The sequence below is a fragment of the Cydia amplana genome, chromosome 6 (genome assembly GCF_948474715.1).
Source record: "Cydia amplana chromosome 6, ilCydAmpl1.1, whole genome shotgun sequence".
Lineage (NCBI taxonomy): Eukaryota > Metazoa > Arthropoda > Insecta > Lepidoptera > Tortricidae > Cydia > Cydia amplana.
In genome coordinates, this window is record NC_086074.1 from 599,283 (window position 1) to 625,061 (window position 25,779).

Consider the following 25,779-nt stretch of genomic DNA (forward strand, 5'->3'; position numbering starts at 1 on the left):
TGTGTTGTAAGTATATTTAAATTTTTCTTGGCATGAGTGTCGACGCATAGGTATCAAAAATTTCTATTTTCTGAGATTGTGTTAGGTAGGTACTTTAATTGTATGATTATTTAATTTTCAAATAATAGTTTGATATGCGTTGTCACGTGTCTAGTAAGTGTGTAAGGTGAATAGTAGATAGGGAACACTAAATAAAATAATCATTTTAAGTATGTAACATATATATTTCTTTGAGCTTTTAATTGCATTTTGAAATACAACATAAAAATATTAAATAAGATTATTAAATTTGGTAAAATCAATATTTCAACACCATTTTAAGAATGAGCAAAAATTCCTCATCAGAGCTAGCGTATACATTACATAAAGTTCGTAGGTTCATTATGTATTATCGTTAAAATGATAAATTTATAGATTTAATTTTTGAATTCAAAAATTGCACATCCGCCGCATAAATTTAGAGGAAACGAAAACAAAAAAACATCAAATAAGTTCCAAAAGACAGAAAACATTTCGTATACTGGAGTTACTGATAATATTCTAAAATTATGCGACGAATATTCAACCGTTTACTTATTCTGATATCGTCTGAAACTTACACTTAGACAGTTTACAATATTTTTATTTAAATATAACAGAGTCTTCACTCACTAGGTCCGTATATACACTCGTATAACTGTTACAATGGAAGATATTATCTTTACTGAAGGTCTAAACGTATACGATTGTAGTTGTTCCTTTATAAAGAAAAAACTGTATAACTCGTATCGTATTATCACTTGTTTTAAATAGCTTAGTGGTTTGGACAACCGATTATGCGCTGGTATATGGTATACATGAGTCACAGACGCGGTCTAAAGTACTTATACTAAACAATAAATAGCATTCCCAGGGGAGCGAACTAGGCCAAAATTTACACTAGAGGGAGATTGTCCTGTAACGAGAACAGAAGAGATTGCATCTCCGAGATTACCTAGAGATAATTCAAAATATACATAGAATAAACTAAAAGTTAACCCTAACTCTGAAGTAAATTAAGTAACACAAATTATATTGCAACGAATTCCGAAAATACTGAGCCGCATCGCGCCGCCCCGATAGCAAAAATACATTTACAAGAGATCGAATAACTTTATGACTTAACGTGACTTATATGTACAGTTCGCGAATGGAATTAAGTAGGGAAGATAGCTCCCGATCGTCACCTAAAGGCATTATTTGAAAATATCTCCTTACTCTACATGAACGTAAGACGTTTGGCGTATACTTAAGTCGCTAATCGTTAATTACACTAACCGAACTATGCGGTGACTAACAATTACCTAAATAATTAAATTGGCAAAGAGTTTCGAAATACTTATCGTCGCCGGAGCGAACCTAACCTTAGCGGGTTATGCGGGATATGGTATGATCACAAACGCGTCTACACGTATTTGCTGGAGAGCTGCTTCGCGAGTTCCGTGTACTTGAGGAACTTTGAATGTGGGCTCTCGTCGAAGGCTTGCGAGGGGCTTCGAGGGTCCTGCGGGGAGGCTGCAGTCGACCCCCCACTTTTGTGAGCCCCCGGAGACCCGGCCGGTGGCGTGGCTTTCATCGGAACCGGTTCCGGCATAGCGCTGTCCTTCACGAAATGCATCTTGGACAGGTGATGCCGATACGCCCCTTTGGAGACGAATGGCGTGTCGCATAGAGCGCATTTCATGATGGAATCAGTCACGACGGCATCGTTGCAAGCCCAGCTGAATGTGAGGATACTTGGAGGACCGGCGGGGGATGGAGCCGGGGCGGGCGCGCGGGATGTACTAGTTTCAGTTTTATCGCAAAGCTTTTGGAGTGCAGCTAAAGGGTGACTGCCGCCGCGGCGCGAGGAGCTAGGCTCATTAGAGGACCCTCCGCTAGCGAGATTATCGAACATAGAAGACAACGCGCCTAAACTGGAAGCCGGCTTCCTATCTACCCCCGGAGTATGTCCCGAGCGGTCGCTAGCCGGGCTGCGAGGGCTAGCCGCTGGGCTGGAACCTTCGCTCTCACGTTTAGGGACAACTTTCCCATCCTCATGCGAACTACTCGGCCTAGGAGCCTCCTCGTCATCATCAACCTCAGTTTTGACGCGTACCGGCTGGCTGCTCAAATCTACCCCGTTTTCGCGATCATCGTCTTCAGTAACTTCTTTTTTTATCCTAACTTCGGCGGGGCGATCTTCGGAGGCGGGTGTTTGGGAACCGCGAGTGTCTGGGGTGGTGCGCGGGGTCATGTGGTAAGCGTCTAGTTTTCTGTCAGGGGTGAGGGATTCGACCCGACTGCCCCCTCGCTCGGACATCGAGCTTGACTCGCTCCCGCTACGCTCGCGGCGCCCGTACCCCTGCTGATGGTGATAGCTCCTAAGCATGCTCATCGTTTGAGGGTCTACCAGCGGTTTAGTGTAGTCTACGCTCTCATCTATGCCTAATCTTTTAAGAATGCTAGAACCGATTGGAGCGTGGGAAGCTCCGCCCGGCATCCCGGGGACAGTGTGACGCGATCGTGTGTCGAAACTCTTTTCTATCAATTGTTCTATGGCGTTGAGGACCGAAGGCGACGAGCTCTTGTCGTTGCTCGCATTAGGGTCTTTGGAACTCGGGGAGGAATCGTTCACGGAGGAGGGGGAGCGGTGGTGGGCTGAGCCAGGGGAGGGAAGTTCATCGTTGATGCTCTTACGCCCGTCGCGGCTGGTGGGAGTGACATGCCCGGGCACGTCAGGGGGGATGATGCTATTTGTGAGCAGCGCGCTCTTCAGAAAATTCCTTTGGCTATTAGACATCGGCGCGCCTATGCACTGTCGTATATGCTCAACAAACACGGCAGTCTCAATTTTATCGCCGCATTTTTCGCAAGAAATTCGGCTGCCCGCGCCGAAGTCCCTAATCGGTTTCCCCATAGGTACGCCGTTGCCGTCCCCGTTTTTAAACTCATGCTGCGCCCGCTCTAGCTCGAGCAGCTTTCTAACTGGAAGTGACTTCTTTCGTTTTTCACGCGTCTGTCGTCGCCTACCCCCGCTCTCTGTGATAGATCTCATAATATGCTCTTTGTAATGTGAATTTTTAACCATATGATTACTTAACTCTTTCAAGGAACTAAATGCTTGGTCGCAAACCTTACACGTTAAAACGGCGCTGACATGGCTGCTGGTGCCAGTTGTCGGCGGAGCAGGATTATTGGGCGCGTTGCTCGCGCTCGATCCTTTAGCTTCGTCGGAGGACTTCCACGAGATAATCTGCTCTTGCGATATGATGTTGGTGTAGTGTTGAGTCCTCTGCATGTGGCTCGTCATTTCCGCTAGCGAACGGAAGCTCTCAGCGCACCACATGCATTTTAAAATCTGTCTCGTCTGCTCCGCGCCTTTACCAAGCCAGACGTCTTGGCCTCGGACTAGCTTTCTTGGAATCGGCATGTTTTCTTTTATGAGTAAATTCAGATCGCTCTGACTGGGTTTCGACGAACTGCTCGAAGAAGACGAGTTGTGCGAAGGTGTGGATGGCGAGCTCGAAGGTGGGTGCAAAGATGGCGGCATAGGAGCGCCAGACGACGGTGGAACCGGGACGTTTACGCCGCAATGTTTCGCTTCTTTCATATGTACCGTTAGATCGGCGAGAGAGTTGAAGCTTTTCTTGCACCAGACGCATTTAAGGACGTCTTTAGTTTGGTCAGCGCCTTTGTTGAGCCAGTGTGACTGCCAGGCGGAGTGTCTAGCGGCCGAGTTAGGAGCTAAGCCAGCACCTAAAGCGGCGCTCTGTACAGATCGGAATAACTCTTCGCCACCCAGTCTGCTGAGCTCGCTCATTTTCTCGAGCGCTTTCGTTGCATCGCTCGGTGTCGGGCCGTGCTTCATTCTTCCATTCCATTCTGCCGGTATCCCACCTTTCGGAGACATACTAGCCGCAGCCACAGCCGCTGCGGCCGCGAAATATGGCAAATGCGGACCTACCGGCGTGCTCCAAGGTACTGGACTAGGCTTAAGCTCTGTTCTAGAACTTTTTCTCGTCGGTACCGGCGAAGGTGAATCCTCCGGTCCTCTTTTACGCGTCCCAACAGATAAATCTAACGGTCCATTTTCAGGTGTTTTACTAAGATTAACTGCATCATCGTCGTCTTCAACGGGGGAGTCGCTGCGTTTCGTGCTAAAATCTAGAGCGTCGGCGCGCTCCGAATCCGTCATGTCTTCTTGGCATGACATGAGCAGGCGTTGTTGGGCCGCGGCGGCGGCAGCGCCGAGATACGCGGCGACGGCGGCGGAGTGGGGGGGCAGCAGGGCCGCGGGGAGGGCGGCCGTCAGCGCCGCGGGGAGGGGCAGCGGCGCGCGGTACACAGAGTCGTTGGAGGGGCAGCGCGGCGCGCCGGACGACTCCCGCGACAGACATCGCGGGCTCTCCCTGCGGACAAACAAATGAAGTTTAGAAGCGTGCTTTATTATTGTTTGCGTTTTTTCAGCTTCCTTATAACTAGATAAGGAAGTTACAATGATGTTGCATATTTTTTGTATGGACATCGTAGGTAGTAGGTACCAATTAATAAACTTTACAGTACAAAAGGCGGACTTAATGCCATAAAGCATTCTCTAGCAATCAATTGTAGGCGGTGCGACACTTGTCCATTTTTTTTCTCGCAACAATATTAAATAAAAGAATATAATTTGAAATTTTGAGGACAAGATAACGACAATAACATTATGTTTGAGGATTCAATAACATTATGATAAAACAAATAACAAAACTAAATTTTAAGATATAAAAATACCTATAAATGACAATTAAGTATGTAGTTGATAGACGCTGGAAAATCAGCCATACTTATCTTAATTCAGGTTAGAATGCAATCTTCACAAATGTCGAGAAAGTATACCTATTTATATTTACATAACCATAGAAAACCATAAGAAATAATATTGTGTGGTGCAAATTTGATTCATCAATATTCATCAACTCATAAATCGATAAAAAAACAAAATATTCGTTACAATCGCTGTTTTCGTTCTTGTTTTCTTTGATGAATCAAATTTGCACCACACAATATTATTTCTTATGGTTTTCTTAAACGTCCTAATGAGTCATAAATACTTCACATTGGTGTCAATTAAGAGATAGCTTCGATGATAAGGGGAAAGGATAGCAATACTCAGAACACAAATTATGATAATACGATAATTTATCATTGATAAGCGATATTATCTGTACCTAATGGAGCAATATTGACTATCATAATAGTAGCTTAGTATCAGACGGAAAAACTTAAACAACAAATCATCAGATAAAAACTCCATAACGAGTAGAACAAGATCATAAATTTTCTGCTAACTCCGACTTATGAAACACAAAAAAAGATTGAAAATAAACCTCCAATATTTCAACATTCACAGCTTTGGCGAATCTTCGGAAATAAAACAAAAAGAAGGAAAACTTTTTATATTTCTTGTTGGACTATATCTTGCTAATACTTTTGAGATAACAGGAAAATGTTATTGTTATTTTACGATTAACAACACGTTAAATAGGCAAGTTGAATGGAGGATAAAATACAGAAAACTCAGAACTTAAACTTTGAGACGAAATTCCTATGTTCAAATTTTTCATAAATTACGTAAATTACAAAGGTTTTACGAAATATACAATTAAAAAAATCCACATGAAAAAAAAAACTGATTTTGAAATTATATTCGCAACATAGAAGCACGAATTCAAACTATGACTTAGTCTGCAGGAGCTATAAGATTCGGAAAAGTTAAAATGTCACATTTCTAACACTCTGGTAGTAAAACCAGTTTAGAAAATTTAAGAAACACATCAAAAAAATGAAAATTTCTGTAATCCTAGAGACAGCGTAACCGTACATGTCGAAAACGAAGTAATAAATTTAAAACACAACATCACAAAAGCTTACCTCACATGGTCAGCTTCCACAATCATTTCGGACGCAATCTTTCAATCTATCCGAATCGACACCCTTGGATCCATTCACAAGAAACACTTCCAAATTCAAAGTAAACACGAAAGACGCGTCGCTCACGGCAGTCGCGAGGGGAATGCGGGCGCCTGCGGCGGCGGCGGCGGTCCCGCGTGGAATGAGACAAGCGTGATTTACGACCCGCCTGCATTCCCCCCCTCCGCCCCGCGAGAGCGAGACCAACCAACACACCAGCCAATAAAGTCGTGGGCGAAACAGAGACAGTTATACGTCTCTCGAGGGGTGGTACTGCGTAATGCAAGCGTGCGCTGCGCGAGCTGCACTGAATGATAGACACTGACTCACCAATAGACTAGAAACTTGACCAATAGACGATTTTTAATGACTGCTTATCTTTACAGGACTAGATGGCGTTGACAAGGAAACGTCACTCACAGCGGTTTAACTGACAGGGGACGAAGGATTTACGTGTATCATGAACAGATTTCCGGCTTGACAAAGGAAAATAAAGACGGGATTTATTTTGATACGAGATAAATGTGATGTGTGCAAAGTAAGCTTCTAAGATACTGATTAGATGTTTATTAGAATTTATCTCATGACACTATGCAATACAATGAATATCATGTTTACCTAATAGGAATGTCATGTCTTGTTTGGATAGCAAATTTTAACAAATCTATAAAAGACAGGTACTCTAGGTAGGTATACTAACAAATAAGAAAAATTAAGTTTGTGAATTAAATATATAAGATACTTATTCATCACGATAACAACTATATTTGTACAAGGAAAAACAAATACTGCGCTAAATGTAAATTATTTGATTAAAAAATGCTACAAATAGTTATGAAAATTCTGCAGAATAAATTCCTACAACTATTGTTTACCTTGAAACATAAATCAAAGTAGAACTGTAATAAAACGGAACCATTAAGGCGAATATCAACACTAAATCAGCCAACTTCGCAACCATCACGAAAACGAATTAAAATCGACTCACGGAACGAAATCGCCAGCTGTTTATCGTTATAGCTTCCTATAATCGTTAGTCGGTGCGGGTCAATCAATCAACCGTCTTTATGTGACACAACCGTCCTTTTCCAACAAGCTGAGAAAGAACGAGACGAAAGAAACAGTTTTGGCAATAGTTTTCATGACTAGCCTAAAAGTTACATGTAAATATATGTGGGTGGCTGATTTATGTTCATTACATTGTTCTTCGAAATGTGAGTCATAATTAGATGAAGTCGTAAAGACGGTTGGAAGGGAAAAGCTTTGAATTAATTGGCTGACAACATTTCAGCCTTCAATGTTCTGTTAGGTTTTTACGTAAAAAAAGAGGATATGCTAACAGATGAAAACATATTAAACTCTCCCGTTTTGTATACACACATTAGTAATTATAAAGGATCTAATCCAGCTGAAACGAATAGCAAAATATGAAATTATATCGCGTTAGACTCTCAAAATAAATGAAAAAAAAAACAGGAATAATTGTGAATGTTAATATTTGAAACGCATCGATTATGGAACAATAACATGCACATTTACAAAATTGACGTTTAAACAGATACAGATCCAAATTAGAATTTACCAAGACACCTCCAAATCACCCCATCTGTTGAGTCAAAAATGTAATCATGCATTCAATGGATGCATGTCGAAATTGGTGCCGAAGGTAAACTTTAGTTCGCCATCGTGCGGGCTCTCGTTCAAAACTAAACGTCATAACTCCAAAAACTGTAGTGGCAGTTATGACGTTTTAAACATTCGGTTTTATATGGGGGACACCTGACACGGGCATGAATAATTTTGCAGTAACATACTGAATTTTAAAACGACACAGATGTCTTTGAGCAATAAAACCGAGAATGCCAATCTATTTAACATTGTTTTGCCTGCATGACAGCTGGCTGATGGGGAATTAGTGCATTTGTAACAGGAAATTTGGTTTTAGGTGCATAAATTAAAGATACCTTACCTTTTCCTCAAACTTTATTGTTTTTGATAAAATTAATATCAAGAACTTCGTTGTGTCATTTTAGTTGTGTTAGCGGAATATATTAGTTTGTTATGGTTTTATTTTAGTTAGGTATTGCTTTTATCTACTGACATGCATATATTTATTAATATCAGCTATTGCTTTTTAGCGATAAGACATTATTAAGACCACATATGTTGCTTGCTTCTGCTTAAATTGCTGTATGTTTTTATTTCTATTATAAAGGTGTGCAATAAAGATTTGTATTGTATTACTTAACATTAGCACAAACTTAATTTCGCCAGTCATACTACGCAGGCTGAGAATACGTTTGTGCCATATCCATTTTTGAGCAAAATCGTTTTTTAATGATTTCTAAAATAACAAAAAATATGCTATAATTGACACTAATCGGTTTTTGGAAAAACATATTTTTAAAAATGTTGTGCCATATCCGCATTTTACTATAGGATAATTGCACTCTGTTAACAGAAAATTATCACAAAAGTGTGACATGTCCAAAACTTTTGTGTCATATCATACATTGTACGCTTAACATTTAGTCATCAAAAACGGATATGGCAATAATAAAAGTGCTTTTATTTCATGATTACCACTATATTCACAATATTTGTATAGTACTATAAATAGTAAATATATGTGCCTAAATGATAAATAAGTTCAATATTTCCTAAATGTAAAACTTTTCGAGAAATATTTTTTTTTGCTTCTTTTCGCTCTCCTGTAAACCAATGTAAGTGGCGCATGGCACAAACGTATTCTCACCCAGCGACTATCCTATACAACTGTCATATTTACATTATTTACAACAGTAAATTTTTCAAGCAACCAAAATTATTGTGGGAATTTAAAAATTATCAACATGACAGTTTCACCTTACCCTAATTCACGGTAATAGTCCACAGGGCAGCGGCCCCCGCTTATTATCATCAACATCATTATTTAGGGTCCCAAATACAGTAATAACTCATCATGAAATATTGCATTACCGCACCAAACGATACCCATTTAGAAATTCTGGACAATATTAATGCTGATAATGCTAATGGTGAAACTAAATTTATTTGTTGAAATTAAGTAAAAAAATTATTCAGCAACAAGTCTAGTAGACCAATTTTTTATCTATTTCCGTTTGAATAAAATTACATACTCGTAGAAGAATACTACTGTTAAGAAGAATCTAATAAGAATTTTAAAATGGTTATAGTAGGGAATGTGGAAGACAGTAGAAAACGTGGCAAATTTCAGAAGCATCTAATTCAGCAGGTCAAACAGTAGAAATGTAATTCTGTGTTGGGGTTTACACGTCAAAAATATCTCGTTACCGATTTGGAGGCATTCTACCCCAAATGGTGGAAAAATGTCGATAACAGGGTTGAGTGGAGAAAACGAGGCCTTTGCCCAGAAGTTGGGACACCAAAGTAGGCAAATAAAAAAAAAGTTTTTAGAAATACTTAAATTATAGTTTTACATACCTCTATTTGGAAAACAATTTAGGAGTATGGTGGATACTTTAGGGGAGTTGTTTAATTATTATTTTAGATAAGTTTATTTGACAACTATTGGAAGTAAGTCATACCATCCAAAAAGAAGTCAATAAGATCACACGACTACAAGAGACAATCTTACAATAAGGAGCGACAACAGAGAATTACTTAGGCTGATATTAGGCTTGGCTACAGAGTCTGTGCGGAAAGAAAAGAGTCGTGGATTGTATGAAACCCGATACATTCCACGACTCTTCTCTTTTCTAACAGACTCTAATAGAAGATCTTAGCTATGAAACCTGCGAAGTAAATAATTTTCATTTTATTTTGCTCTTTTTTTGAAGTCTCTGTCACCTTTAACCAGATTAACAGATAATATAATACCTACCTTTGATGGATTGGATGAATATGGCTTGATTATGGACATAGTAAAGATAAAGGCACGCGAGGACGTGTTCAATTATCAGTGTGATTAATCATTTAATTGATGAAAACAAGTCTTAATATCGGCTAACTAGTAATTAATAATTATCATGGTCATACGAATGACAAATACAGCATATAGAGTCACAACTTTCAATTAGTATCAATACGTAATAAGAAGGTAGGTACCTAATATTAGTTTATTTTGTAAATAATAAATAGCAAGCTAGTATTATGAGCGAATAAAACTAGCAAATTAATCGACAGAACTGCTAATTAAAATATTCACCGTAACATTTGAAGTAAAGAAAAATGTCTACAATCCAACAATAATAAAATTATGGCGAACTTACATATCTACCTACATATAAAAAAGTAATGAATGAATGAATGAATGAAATTAATTTATTCCAGAAATATTCCATATGTGATTAATTTCTAAAATATTAAAAAATAATAAAAATGTAAATGTAATGTAATGTAAATTAAAATTGTATTAGATACCTACACTGGAATGTATTGATTTACCAGGGAAATTCGTAAATTAAAAATTAAATAGGTGGTAAGCTCATTTTAGTTTTACATTCCGGTCTGACTTATTAAACGTTGTGGATACCTGTACGTATTTCTTATATCGTTGATTTTTTTTAAGTTTAATAAATTCAAACTATACCAAATATAACAATTAACCCTATCTATACGGCTACCATCAGTTTGGCACTGACATAAACGCTATCGAGAACGTAATTTACTTTCTATACATCTCGCTCGTACTCGCATATTAGTTCGAACGAGATGTATAGAAAGTAAATTACGTTCTTGATAGCGTATAAGTCAGTTTTGACTCTGTCAGTGACTCATGGTACGGGCTCTAATTTAATCACATGATAGTGAATAGAATCAATGATAATTTTTCCGACGATATTAAAATTCGTTTTTAAACATTACAAACTATTTCTCGGTAAACATTAAACTGTACAATATGTACTTTTATTTACTCAGATGTTAATTTTCCTTTAACACCGTGACATAAATTAACTTCATCACCATTGTATTGTGTGGAAGAATTATGTATGTCTGTCTGTTTAATGGATCTTACTCGATTTCTTTTTCATATTAAAAATTTAATCAAACGTTTGTTTTTTCAGCTGGTTTATTATGTATTAAAATTTATGCCGGCTGGTTTATTATATATTTCTATATATTAATATAGGAAAATGTTTTCTTATGAATAAACCTAATTACATGTAGGTTTTCCTGATTGTTTTCCTTTAGGTGTTCATAGCAAAAAATCGCTTTGTTATTCTTCCTGTCAAAAAGCCGTCTTTTAAATTATAGTGAGATACCAATCAAATATCACACCTTATATATTTGACGACCGGTCTGGCCTAGTGGGTAGTGACCCTGCCTGTGAAGCCGCGGTCCTGGGTTCGAATCCCAGTAAGGGCATTTATTTGTGTGATGAGCACAGATATCTGTTCCTGAGTCATGGTTGTTTTCTATGTATTTAAGTATTTGTATATTATATATATCGTTGTCTGAGTACCCACAACACAAGCCTTCTTGAGCTTACTGTGGGGCTTAGTCAATTTGTGTAAGAAAGTCCTATAATATTTATTTATTATTTATTTATTATTTATTATATATAAGAAATTTTGGTGAGCAAAAACTTAAAAAAAAAAACTGTAGGTACAAACAGCAACATCGATGGACCTTATTACAAAAGGCAGGTCCAGTTAACAGTGTGGGCGATGGTATATAGATGGTAACAGCGCGAACCCGATTAACATTCGGACGTAGTTTTTTCTTTCTAAACTGAACTAAAAATGATATTCCAAACTAAATAATCGGACATTTCTAAACAATAGACCCTCGGGGTTGAATTAGAACAGAATGCATGATTGATGAAGCGTCTTCACTGCACTTAATTGACATTGATGGAAAAGCGGAACAACCTAGACAAAGCTACGCTTGCATTTTGAAAACTATAAAATCACCAGGCATATTCCTTATCTCAAGGGACTAGAGCAGATTTTCTATAAATGCATCTTTTGTAAACTGCATTTGTCATTTTGGTGTCGTACCTGCTGTTTCACCGGATACAGATAAGGTTTTTTTTAATGTTTTGCTTAATTATAATAGCGACGATTGTGATGTGATTAAAATAAGATTTGTTAGTGATATTGGAATTCATAAACATATGTTGAAAACAAAACAGGCAGATGCATGTGTTGTGTTAATTGTTTGTTTTATTGTGATTGATTTGACACAAATAACAAACCAACTTCTTAAACATATTTTTTTTTTCAATATCCAATCCAGTTTTTTTTTAGTTTGAACTTTCAGACTGATAGATATTAGGTTTGTAGACATACTGTATAAAGGTAATAAGATTTAATACAGTAAGTATAAAAATCTGATTATTATTCTAATATTGGATATATAATATAATGGCTCCTCTACACGATGGGCCAGCGCCGGCCACTCCAAGGGACGCAGCCATGCGGTAGAATGAGACAGCAATATCACTTGCTCCCTCTAACGCATAAATGCGTCCCTTGGAGTGGCCGGCGCTGGCCCATCGTGTAGAGGAGCCATAATAAATTAAGATACCATGTTGAACTCTTTTTAACCCGTTAAATTCATTAACCACATTAAATTAGTATCTTTGTTATATTATATGAAATTTAATTCAATTGATCCTTTATTTGACGACAAAACGCAAACATCGAGAAATATGTCAAGAAAGCATAATTAAATACAGACAACTAACACAAAATACATCATTAGTATGTATATTTGTCAGTATGTGTGTTTTTCTCTGATCAATTTAAAAATTACCAGTTACAACCCCCCTCAAGACATTAAAAAATGATCCTAAAATTAAAGACGATAATGTTGTTCTAAAAGATCATGAAGAATTGGTTAAGTTTCAACATCTGTTCCAATAAAAGTGTGAAGAGACAATGGCACCTGACGTGCAATTTGATACGGAGCTTCAAATGTATTTGATTAAACTAAATAAATGGTTCTAGGAAAAACAATGTTGGTTTGTAAAGGAATGCGACGTGTGGACATACATTATATTAACCACGCGGTTGACAGCGACATTGTGAGTAAAAATGTTAAGATCAAATGGGAAAATAGACACAAGAGACATATTATGTGGAGACAGTTAAATGTCAATGATCTTTATTCTAATTTAGATATCCTGGGTTACTTTTTGATTTAGGTGTTTCTTCTTTTTGTAAAAACGGTAAAATGACAATGACATTCAGTAATTTCATCGAATAAATAATATTTTACTGGCAGTGCCTGCGGTTTTGTCTCCGCCATTCTGTCTGTGTCATTCTTCTCTCCCCCTGAGATGAATTTGCAAAAATAAATGATATAAAAAAATAAATAAAATAAAATAAAATAAAATAAAATAAAATGCATTTATTTCAGACTTAAGTGTCCATAGTTTGTTACTAACAACAAAAAACTAAAAAATATATATAATATATATAGTCTGACTACATGACAATATGTGTCAAAAATCAATCTAGTTCGTTTTCTTTATAGACTACCATTTAATTTAACTCATGTGTAATTAGAAAAAAAGGAAAAATATATGAAATATATCAATTAGTAGCTATACTTGGATCTCAAAGTTGACTGACCAAACATCGTAAAAACAAAGCGGTAGACAATTAATAATCAACTTATCAACTCGGAGACATCAATCGATCAGACTTAATCGCATTCATCAATGCCATACGTTTTGCTTACCAACATTATACTCGTAATATACCTACTAGTGACCCGGCCCGGCTTAACATATTATACATAAACCTTCCTCTTGAATCACTCTATTAAAAAAACCGCATCAATATCCGTTGCGTAGTTTTATAGATCTAAGCATACATAGGGACAGACAGACAGCGAGAAACGACTTTGTTTTAAAATACTATGTAGTGATACAGGCCTTGTCTGTGTCTTTGCTTGTGTATAAATCGTTTCGCCCTGTTCACTCTCTCGAGTTGATTGTTTCTGGTATAAAGAAACGTTTCGATGAACTTAACTAATAAAAAAAAATGTAACTCATTTTAAGATATCTATATGCCAATTTTTACTCAAATATGTTCGTCTATTTTTGCATAACTGAATAAAAACTAAAAAGCATCCACACGTACCAGCATGCATACTTACATTTATAATAATATTATTAGTAGAATTGAATATTCCGTCTACAAGAATTGATGAAGTGTCAAATTGTGAATCCAGATCATTTTTACTGAAGAACACAATAACTGTCACTATCTTTCTTCCATTCATTTCAAATACTACCAAATTTAAATTTAACGTTAGAATAGATGATAATGAACCTAAAGTATACTTAGGTAAAGATGAAGGTAGTGGAATAGATGAAATGGTAATGGGAAAGGCGAATGGACGTGTAGGCCTAGTGACAACTGATCTTAGAAAACAATGGGATCGTTACTGGTCAGTTGTAGTGATGTGCAATGGGAATATTTCTAGGAATAATGGGTTATTTCCCTCCCGGGATTCCCAAAGCGAAGCAATAATGATTGTGATAGCTGCATTGGCACAAATTTCAGTGTTATGTCTTAGATAAGTACAAAATCTGTTTCAACATATTGCAACGATCGTAATTTTTCAAGAGTACGGTGTCTACTGTACTGATACCTAGTAAAATCATGTTTGTGATAGTTTAATGGATTTTCTTATATTACCTATTATTAACTGAATTTTTGTACTGATTCTTTTTATTCACTATGCGAAAGTATTCGTTATGCGTTTCAGAACTATCAGATTGTTACAGAAAATCACGATTTAGTCGATGGTAATTATATTTACTATATATCCATTAATTCCCTTGGAAATATTTTCATGAACGGTACATCACTAGAGTGACCACTAAGCAGTGCTGAGTGATCTTGGGACCACCTATCGGACACGAATATGGACACCCGGGAGTACCACCGACACAGTTACTTATCTTAAACCGTATGGTCACCTAAATAAGGTATATTATTGGTCAATTAAATGTGTTAATGTTGACATCGTTAACTGTAGTCTCGTCAACCTTGATACAAAAGAATAAGGAATACTTTTGATCAATGTAAAATGAATTGACGTGTACTGTTCTATTGATATTTATTCATCAATCAATCTTAATGATAAATATACGATCGATAATAGTTTTGAAGGCTTAGTATTGTTCTTTGAATATGGGGTTTTATTTACCTTTCCTTGGCTTATATTTCAAAATTTTGATAAAACCGTATATTAATGTTACGACTTACGTGTAATTTTCATAACATTTCATAGCCAACCCTAACGTTGTTTCGCTGGCGTATACGGTCATTGACCCACTTGTTGTAGGTAGCTCAATTTTTATTATTGTTTTATGGGTCAGGTAGATTAGAATTTTCGTATAAACTAATGAATTTGTAGACCTGCCGGCCTAGCCAAGGTGACAATCGCTATCGCTACAACAATGAAAAGCTTTGTCACTCTTCCATATTAGTGCGACAGTGACAGTTGCGTTCCGAATGCTACGAAGCGTAAGCGATTGGTATTTTGGCTACGCGGCCGGGGGCGTATGTATATAGCTAGCTAGCTAGTGACAATCGTAGTCTATCAGCCATATTCGAACTTTAAGATACGTCAAATATAATATATTGAAATGATATGGATCGGATAATGTCAGTGTCAAAAGTGACGTTTCTTCAAACAAATACCTACGTCACTTTTGAAACTTGTATGACACTGACATATCCGATCCATATCGTTTCAAATATCTTATTTTTGACGTATCTTAAAGTTCGAATATGGCAGTATCTTATCTTATGTTATAATATCTTATCTTATGTTATCTTATGTTACCTCTCAGCATGAGGGTCCTGAATCAACGTGGCGGGTATGCTGTGCTCGATGTCTGCGTCGGGCGCGGGGGAGCGCGACGCGGGGGACGCGGGGGAAGCGTCCCCCTCCCCGCGTTCTTTCACGCCGTCCGGGCTGGTCGCTTCTTCTGGAACAAGAGAAAACATTGTTAGGCCTTTTCAATCGCAAAAAATTGCCGAAGTAATGAGTTCCAGCCTTCGCGACGCTCGATTGTCCTAATGACACCTAATGATTCAGTAGTTCAGGGGCCTTACAATGATGTCCTTATTGCGATTCTGTTGAGGACCTAAACTGAATTGCTATGGGACGGAGCTATATGCGACTTATACATATAGCTCCGTCCTTTATTTATTTATTTATTTAGAAATTTAAATCACGCAACAAGGCCCATATTACAAATACCTTACAGACTAACATACATATGTATTTTATAAACTTAAAACTAAACACTAGTTATTTAGTCGACAAAACGGCGTGGCTCCGTTGCATCGGCTGCTCTTGTCTTGTGTTGTGTCTTTCTTGTGTTGTTGTGTGTTGTCTTGTCTTGTCTTTAGCAATTCAGTTTAGGTCCTAAACAGAATCGCAATAAGGACATCATGGTAAGGCCCCAGTTAAGTACCCCTAGTGTACATTTCATTCGATAGCGTGACGTGACGGTGTTTCCGTTAAGTGTAATTTTGTATGGGATTTTGAGTTTCCAATACGTTCCGCATGGCGCGCTGTTTTAAATCCCATCCAAAAATAGACATAACGCAAACGCGTAATATAATAGGTAATAAGATTATAATCGAATATAGATAGAAATAGCTGATGATAAGTACTATAGAGATTTAAACGGGAAGTACAGAAAATACAATTTATCACTACCTATAGTTGCTATATTTTCCATCATTAAGCACTTAAACGTGACTTATATCGCTTTTATCTTTATACCTTTATTATTAATAAATAATCATAATCCCGTAACAGAAAACACTAGCCTTACATTCCTTATTAACAAAGTAATACATCACGATAAAGGAGACACTTCAAACCATATTTAGGCTAAATTAAAATATATATCTATTGCTAAACTAATGTACCATCCGCACTGTGAACCGATTTTGAACTTTAAAGCAAAGACTTAAGATTCAATACTGGTCAGTTGAGGGTTTTTGTTATTGTACTTATAAAAAGGTGTGATGTGGCGATAAAATAAGGATTAGAGTTCCGTTCATAGAAGGGCAGAAAATTGTTTTTCGTGCCTGATGCAAAGCTGGTAGATGATGGCAATGTGACTACAAAAGTGTCACATGCGTGTCGCCGACACTTTAAATTTATTGCATTTATTTTACGGGTTTCAATCTAGCCTATGAACCATCCTAGGAAAGGCGACAGTTCAGGAAATTTGACATCTAGGTAAGTACCTATCTACTTAATTATTCTCAAATAATTAGATATGTGAGGTACTCGTTATTAATATATTTAATATAATATATCTACTTAATCTTTGTCGGCAGACTGTAATTTTTTTTTTTAATATGGAAATTGCCCTTAATTAAAAAGTTAGGAATGGTGTATTAAGACCATTTTGGCGTAGCAGCACTGGATCATGTACCTGCCCTAAATACTCCATTAAAAAAACATCCTAATATAACTAGGTACTTTAGAATAAGTATTAATATAATGTGTGGTCATATCTAAGGCGGACATATTTTAGACTGATCTAAAATTCTAATTTCCTCAGAAAAAAATACTTATTAGAGTGCTCACTCCATAGTCCATACATCAGTTTTGGTACCAAAAAAACTATTATTTTCATAGTCGACATCTAGCATCGAGTAGCGGAATTATCAGGACTGCTACTTGACAATAGATGTTGCACCGACCCTAAAGTCTAATGCTCATCAATTTTCAGCTAATAATATAACCGTATTAGCCGGAACTCTATTTTCAACTCCTTCTGCTTTAATATTAATAGGTATATATGAAGTTGTAAATTGTTGTTCAACACAATTTTCGTGAGTCGGGACTCAATATTAGACATCTAGTATCAAGTAGCTGTACTGATAATTCCGCTACTCGATGCTAGATGTCGACTACGAAAATAATATATTTATTGGTACCAAAACTGATGTATGGAGTGAGCACTCTATTCTTACTATATTTCTCTATGGCCCTACTAGTTTGTCTCTGCAACGAACTTTTCATTTGTAAGTAATTTAAAATTATACATTCTCAATTAATTCTCGCCCCTTTTGCAGTAAGTCAAGTAACAATGGTTACTAAGGATCCCTAAATCGCAATCAACAGCGACTAAGTGTTGCGCAAACATGATTAATGATTGATTGATCGTTACTCATCGCATATCAATTATTCCTTATCTGACTGACATAATTCCGAAGATAAATCGATCGATAGGCTCTTCTACACGGATAGTATAAATTTTCCTGGTTTATGACAATCGATTCGATAAGTACTGATATGAACGAATACCTATACGTAAATATAAATATTATAGGACAATTTTACACAGATTGACCTAGGGCCCGTTTCTCAAAAGCTTGTAACTTGTAATACAAATCCCTTTCTAACAAATGCTGTCAAAAAGTGACATCCGCTTGTATTACAAGTTACAAGCTTTTGAGAAACGGGCCCAGTCTCACAGTAAGCTCCATAAGGTATGGGTTGTAAATACTCACAACAAAATTCGTTTATTAAGAAAGTTAAAATTTCTGAGTAATATCCCACTGGACTACATGTTTCATGTAAATTTTTAAACTACACGTCTACCGCATGCATCCGGAGAGGTGGGCTAGCTTAGCCACCAAGTGGATGCCGGTAGAGGGACGTGGACGGGGCAGACCCAAACGGAGATGGCGGGACGACCTGGACAACTTCCTGAACAACTGGCCGGAGGAAACATCAAACCGGGAGTCGTGGAAATCAAGGGGAGAGGCCCTTGCCCAGCAGTGGGATACTCATATAGGCTAATAAAAAAAAAATGGAAAAATTAACCGCTTCGAGCAAGATTCCAACTTGCGACCTTTTTGAAACTTCAGTCCAATCGCGCTAAACCAACTCAGCTACCGAATCTTACCAGAAGCGCAAATCTGTCCATTCCTTTTGTTAACACGTCTTGGGGACGCCTCCCCAATTTTTCCTTTAATCTCAAAATTTGTTGCATCGCTCGCAGTCGTATCTGCTTGATAAAAAAAACATAATTTTCGAATATATATTCTGCAGTATTCTTTATACATATTTTATTTACACCATGTTCTTGTATGTCACCATTAAAAAAATATATGTACATGCACCAGACTTCTCACCCCAGGCCCTTAATAATTTCCACGGGACAACCGTCAAAGTAGCGATAACGCTGTCACATTGTGCGCTTGCGCACCGACAGCACAATGACTCTCACGTCTGCGTCTGATACGTGGATCCATACATTTGTAGCTGACGGTTTATGTTAATAGTTAGAAAGTGCAGCGCATTGACATGTACATATGCTAGTTATTCTTGAGAGTCCAAATCCGCCATTTATATAAATATTACTCAAAGCCATAAAACATTCATAAGTCAGGAACAAATATCCGGACTTATGACATGAATAACTGCCATTATCGGGAGTTTAACCTAGGTAATAGGCAACTATAAAAACATTATAAATTAAATGGGAAAGATGTAATGGATTCTGGAAAATCTGCTTAAAAAGTAACCTATAATTTTAACGAACCTCGTATTTTTTTTTGTAAGTGTAAAAAGGTGTCATCGTTATCGACTCAAAACCCTGTTCATCATTCACAAAAAAGTATTGTCCCGTCATCGGACTTAAAGTTTCATTATCAAAAAACTAAAAAGTATAGAAAGTGTATAAATCGAATAAACAAAACTGTCACGATCATCAATGAGTGATTGTTGTTTGGCAGTTCCCCCGTTGCCATAGAGATGTTTTTTGCTTGATCAATGATCTTGTTGATGGCTGTCGTTATCAGGGTATCAATCAGAGGCAGATGGCCGGTATCGAGGTGATAAGGTTGAGCTTTTGCAAGTTTTTGTGCCCTTGGCGCCTAAAGAGTTATTACAGGTGATGCTTAATCGACACTTGTTTACGAACAGTGATGGCGGCCCGTAAATATTTGATTTGATACAAATGATTGGTTGATTTTAATAGCTTTTGCCTTTTTAATACAATTATAATTGGACATAGATTTGTTAATTTCTAATATGTTCTACTTCTTCTCCTGTTTTATTTATAATTTTTTTTAACTATTAACTTACTAAGTTTCCAAGTAGTAATAAAATGTTGTAGTGTAACTAATAACTATACTTAAAATAACATCAATAAAATGCACGCTTAACATTATAAATAAGAAATTAACGTAAAGATAAATACGTAATATCCATAACTCAGAAAAAAATATTCTTGATGAACACACGTAAATAAATGCCCTTATGGGGATACACATCGCAACGGCTTCTAACGTTACATGGTGACGTCACGATGCATTGCCATTTTGTGTTAGAAGCGTTTCGTCTGTAAAGTGCGGGTGCCAGACTTTGGCCGTCATTTATGACTTTTGTATTGCTTTAAGACAATGGATCCCATATGGATCCCATATAGATATTTGATCTTCAAAACAAACCTGATCGACTGATACCATTAATAAAAAAAAATGTCGAATACCCTATTAATATTGATATCACCCCCTTCCTAACCACTAGATATCACTGTCCAAATCTAAACTCTCAAAACGCATAATTGCCAGACATGACATCTCTTTGTTTCCCTGCAACTGAGTCAGTTGCAGCGTCCTTTGATCACCGCATCGCCTGCGGCCGAGGATTGACACGGTGCGTTTTAATCAATTAGCCGAGCCGGCCCAGTGGGCAGTGAAATAAGCGGACCACACCGGCCAGAGGTTTTTGGGTCTCGAGTTTCAAGGGATGACTGTAGGTTTAAAAACTGCGCCGATTTATGCAGTTGCATGTTTTTTATTTGCCTATAAGAGTGTCCCACTACTGGACAAATCTCTTCTTTCCCGCCATTTGGTCCTATCCGATGCACACTTCTGCCACTCTTCACAAAATGTGTCAAGGTTGCGTCTAATGTGTAGAAAAAATAAATTATAAGTACATGTCATGTTATTAAATTCATTTAAGGATTTAATGATTGATATTAATGTAGATCTATCCTTATTGCTTTTGTTATACAATACAACAGAAAAATCAGATACATATGTTTTTCTTATAAAAATTGTTGTTAATCTTAGCTTTAAAATGTTTTGACGTGTATAATGTCTCTAATAAATTGTAATTACATGCCATTTAGTCTGAAAACGTGCCCCTACGTACGACTTTCCAAACTTTCAATCCAAATCAACATTTTGAAGCTAATCTTAAAATCTTTTTAGATTCTAAAACCTAAACGTAATGTAATGACCATAAACTAACGTTATTTCTATTGACAACTAACCTTAATACTCTAATTAAGATCGTTCCAGTACCATTAAACCCAGATTTCTTTAGAAAGGTAACTGATTTGCCACAATCACCCATAGAATGACGGAGCACAATCAGAACAATGACGAAAGTCGGAATTGCCGTGAAATCGTCACGATAAGAAAGCAATACGATCATTTTGGAAACATCTTAAGTCACTAAAGAAATGCTAATAAATGAGAATCTTTTAAATTAACAGTTTAAATTGACACCGGATGAAAACGCGATGTACTTTTTTGGAGATAATCTTCATAATTTCATGGATAGTAAAGTTATGGTAGATGGCGATTTGTAGGACGATTTGTAATTGGAGAAAATCGGACTGTATGCAAGCTAAACGATTATTTCTTATTTCTTTGTCAAATGATCAAACTCCGGACCTATAACTACCTAGACAGGTCATACATAAAGTAATTATGAAAACGCGTAAATAATTTCAAATAATTTTAGCCACTATTTTGATAGAAGTAATAACGTTGTTTACAGTTATAGTTCGATTTTTAAAGATGTCTGAATTTTAGGAAGATCTCATTTGGTCCAGTAGTTTCGGAGCAAATTGGCTGTGACAGATGGACAGACAGACAGGCCAACACACGAGTAATCCCTTTAAGAAGTGTATTGTTATTTTTTTTACGGTTAAAAGATATAAAAACTAAACGCTAAACATCCTCCCCTTGTTGTGCAGAACTACACGTGTAATTTGCTTGAGGCATTGTAACTTTGTTTTTTGTTTCCATGCATGAGATATTAGTATGTATATCATTGTAGTGGTCATAACTATATTTTATGAAGGGGGCGTGTCTGAACGTATGAGGGTACTGTCTATAATTTGATTCAGCTTGGTTTCTATATCTGTTTTGTTTTTATTTTACTGTGCAGCTTTGCCTATAACTATTGGATCTTAATTTTTTTAACCTTCTTTTGACATATTGTCTTCTCTACTTTGGGAATATCCACACTAAATTTCTAATAATTATACTTAATAGACTGATAATCTTTAATGTTATTATTAGACTTATGACAAATATCTGGAGGCGTATCATGACTGTAATAACAGCATATATGGATTTAATCTTATGTTATAGATATGATCTATCCGTATCAAAAGTTATATACATTTATTCAATCAGAATCATTACTTTTGACACGGACAGGTCATATCCATAACAAATCAAGTTCAGTCGACGTTGTCATCACAATCAGAATACGATGGTATGATAAAAAAAAATCCTCAAACCTCACAGAATCCCACTAGAAAAATATCACCAAAATTAATTGCCGAAACGTTATCAGTGAAAATCGAAGTGTAATTAAATAATGTAATTGGGACAAGTCGCGGATCGATCTCAATCGGTCGCTGGATATATCGGGTCGGCGCACGCGACGACGCAGGAGCATAAATCGTTGAAGACTAATTGGCTGACGGGATGTCGAATTTGTTTTGCTGGGTATATAAATTTGGGTACTGTAGGTAATGTCCTGTGTTAATTACAGTATGTGTGTTAAATATCTGAACACGCCTTTATTGTCACGACGTTAGAGTGCGTGTTCAGATATTTGTGAGCACTTTGGCCGTTCCGGTATATCTGATGGCGACTCTATGTGGGAGTTTCCAATATTTTTCTTTGAGTAGACTTAGTCAGATTAAAGGTACCGTTTGGATTCAGACTATACTAGCTACTAGCATCACTGCAGCAGTCAAAATGTCATCGTTGTCATCAAAATCGTTGTTGCTGCCCAGATTTTTGACATTTACGGCAGAAATGCAGTCGGCAGTAATATCACGCTGCAATTTTGCAGCAGTGATGCTGGTATATTCTGAATCCAAACGTACCTTAATAATAGGCCAAAATCTTTTACCAGTCCTATTATTTTTCGAAGCAACAAAAGGAAATAGAGTTGAGATGTTGTTGCGAAACAATTTACAAAACTAAAAACAAACATACATATTAAGTTCTTTTTGAAAACTTCCTTACAAACTTTTCAATGTTTTTGATATTTTGACCTTCATAATTATATAGAAATGGAATCAAATCTCTCTTTACGATTGAAGGTTTTGAAACAAGTTCAGCACCTATCTGAACGACCTGACTTAGTCCATATTTCTTTACTATTAGACCATTCACTTCAAATTAAATTTCAGAATTCATCACCTCCAAGCAAATTCTAATTTCAAACATAAATCATATATCGCCTACCCACATCAATAACCATGTATCTGCTTAATTGACCGCATGGTTCGCTCGTAAAACGTCAGATACCGCGTTGTGCGGCGCCTCTGTGCCGATATCGTGAGGTGGGAGATAGGTTGCCATAGGGACGGGAGTTATCAGCTGCTGCCTGTTGCAAAAGCATTATCCTAGCTGACTTCGAACTTGCATAAGAACGTCGAGTTTTATCCCGTTCCGTTGTTGTGTTGGATTAACGGACAGCCTAGTCGGTGGGTGCTTACAATACAGGAGGTCATGGGCTCGAATCCCAGCAAGGACTATTATTTGTATCTTTAACAAATGTATTTTTAACAGTAACTAAAAGCACAGCAGAAGCTTAGGGATTCCGTTTGTTACCAGCTAAGGGACCATATTAAAAAGATTTTCAAGCAAGATGCGAAGCAGATGATATTGTTCTCTCTAAGCGCAACAAGTATCATTTGTAGCTGTCACAGCGCGGAATGCCCCATTGATTTGTAACAGACAGACAGATAGATAGATAGACGCACAGCAAAGGCTTATTACCCTTCAGCTAAGGAACCCCATTAAAAAACAACGTTGCAAGCAAGTTGCGAAGCAGATGATATTGTTCTCTCTAGGCGCAACAAGTATCGTTTGTAGACAGACAGTCAGATAGACAGACATACAGGCAGATAGATAAACTGACAGACGGACAGACAGACGAACGGACACAGACAGACAGATAGACAGACAGATAGACGCACAGCGGAGGCAGAGAGAGGGATTCGGCTACGAAGCTCTATTAAAAACATTTTCAAGTTGCGAAGCAGATGATATTGTTCTCTCTAGGCACAACAAGTAGGTAGGTAGTACATCATTTGTAGTTGTCACGGCGCGGAGTGCCCCATTGATTTGTAACAGACAGACAGACAGACGGAAATACAGATAGACGCACAGCAGAGACACGAGGTTCCGCTTGTCGCCCTTCAGCTATGGAACCCTTTTAAATACAGAACCCTATTACAACATTTTCAAGCAAGTTGCGAAGCAGATGATATTGTTCTCTCTAGGCGCAACAAGTATCATTTGTAGCTGTCACGGCGCGGAGTGCCCCATTGATTTTCGACGCTCGTGCAAATTGCCCCATGACGACTGGATAATTGAGGGCTTTAAAAATTCTATCAACTCAAAAATAATAATTTAATATTGCATATTAAATTAAAAACGTATACTAGTATGATTTTTTATTATTATTTGAGGTTAGCTGGAAGAGATCCCTATAGGGATAAGTTCGCCTTTGTACCTTTATTTCTGTAATTTTTATGTAAATCTGTGTTGTGTACAATAAAGTAATTACTACTACTACTACTACTATTTTTTAAGTTTAATTATAAAAAATATTGTGCTTTACGTGAAAGGCTTAATTTAAGTGATATGCTTCCAAAGCTAAAGTTGCTATAAATAGTAAGAAGTCTTAACATCACTTTGAGACCGAAAATAATGAAATGTATGCTCCTCCAGACATTTCAGTACGTTGGTCTCGAAACTGTGAATCGTTGTCCATGATATAGACTAAATTGCTTGTGAAAATCCTGAAGATTTGTATTAATAGACGAAGTCTTTATTCAGAAGGTTTCTAGATCTGCCAATTATATTTCCCATCCCGTGCGTTTCGTGTATTTGTCCCACAATCACGTATACAAGTATATATGTTATATTATCCGATGATAATGTATGTCTGTTTGTCTGACCCTCAGATCCGAAAAAACCCGGTGACAGCCCAATTTATACTAATAAATCAATCGATAATGGACACGACGCCGGGTTTACTCCTATTGGGGCTGGCTTAATACGTTAATCCGTTAAAATACTTACACACAGCAACACTTTTTACTGTCCATCGGTGGACCTACTCGTATTGCCTTTTGTAATAAGGCGATGATACATGCAATTTTCAAAAATATTTTGCTTTTGAACAAGTGTTTTTATTTGCTTTACTTTTTTTTTAAAGAAAATGGCGATTGCATAATTTATAAAATAATAAAATAAGCATAAAAAGAAGTAATATCTCTCGTATTTAAAAAAAATAAGAATCTAAATAACACACAGAGTTTTCTAAACATTTTTGTAGAATATTTAGGCAATTAACCAATTTACTAATTAGTCAGTGCTTTTTTACAAATTTTGAACTACTAATAATTATAAATTGGGGCAATCAAACTCCCATTTTTAATATCTGGGATAAAAAAAGAACTTATGTCACACTTTTTCGTCGCCCTGGAGCGTTAAATCCAGATATATAAAACCATTTTTTTGGTCAGTGGCTACTGCGTCTTACTAAAAGTTAAATAATAAACAAAAA

General features: G+C 36.9%; 1 protein-coding gene across 2 annotated transcripts in view; it reads right to left on the reverse strand.

Annotated features, from left to right (window-relative positions):
* Window positions 1–203: 203 nt before the first annotated feature.
* Window positions 204–25,779, reverse strand: part of LOC134648608 (protein tiptop-like) — an 89,708-nt gene continuing 64,132 nt past the window's right edge. Inside the window, exons 2-3 of one of the 2 annotated variants that reach the window (XM_063503091.1) lie at window positions 15,745–15,889; window positions 204–4,409 (exon numbers count right to left, since the gene is read on the reverse strand). In XM_063503091.1, the coding sequence (XP_063359161.1) occupies window positions 1,424–4,409; window positions 15,745–15,889 (3,131 nt within the window). In that variant the 3' untranslated portion in view covers window positions 204–1,423. Of the gene's footprint in view, window positions 4,410–5,913; window positions 6,172–15,744; window positions 15,890–25,779 lie in introns of those variants that run through there. The other variant, XM_063503092.1, reaches the window with a different exon arrangement.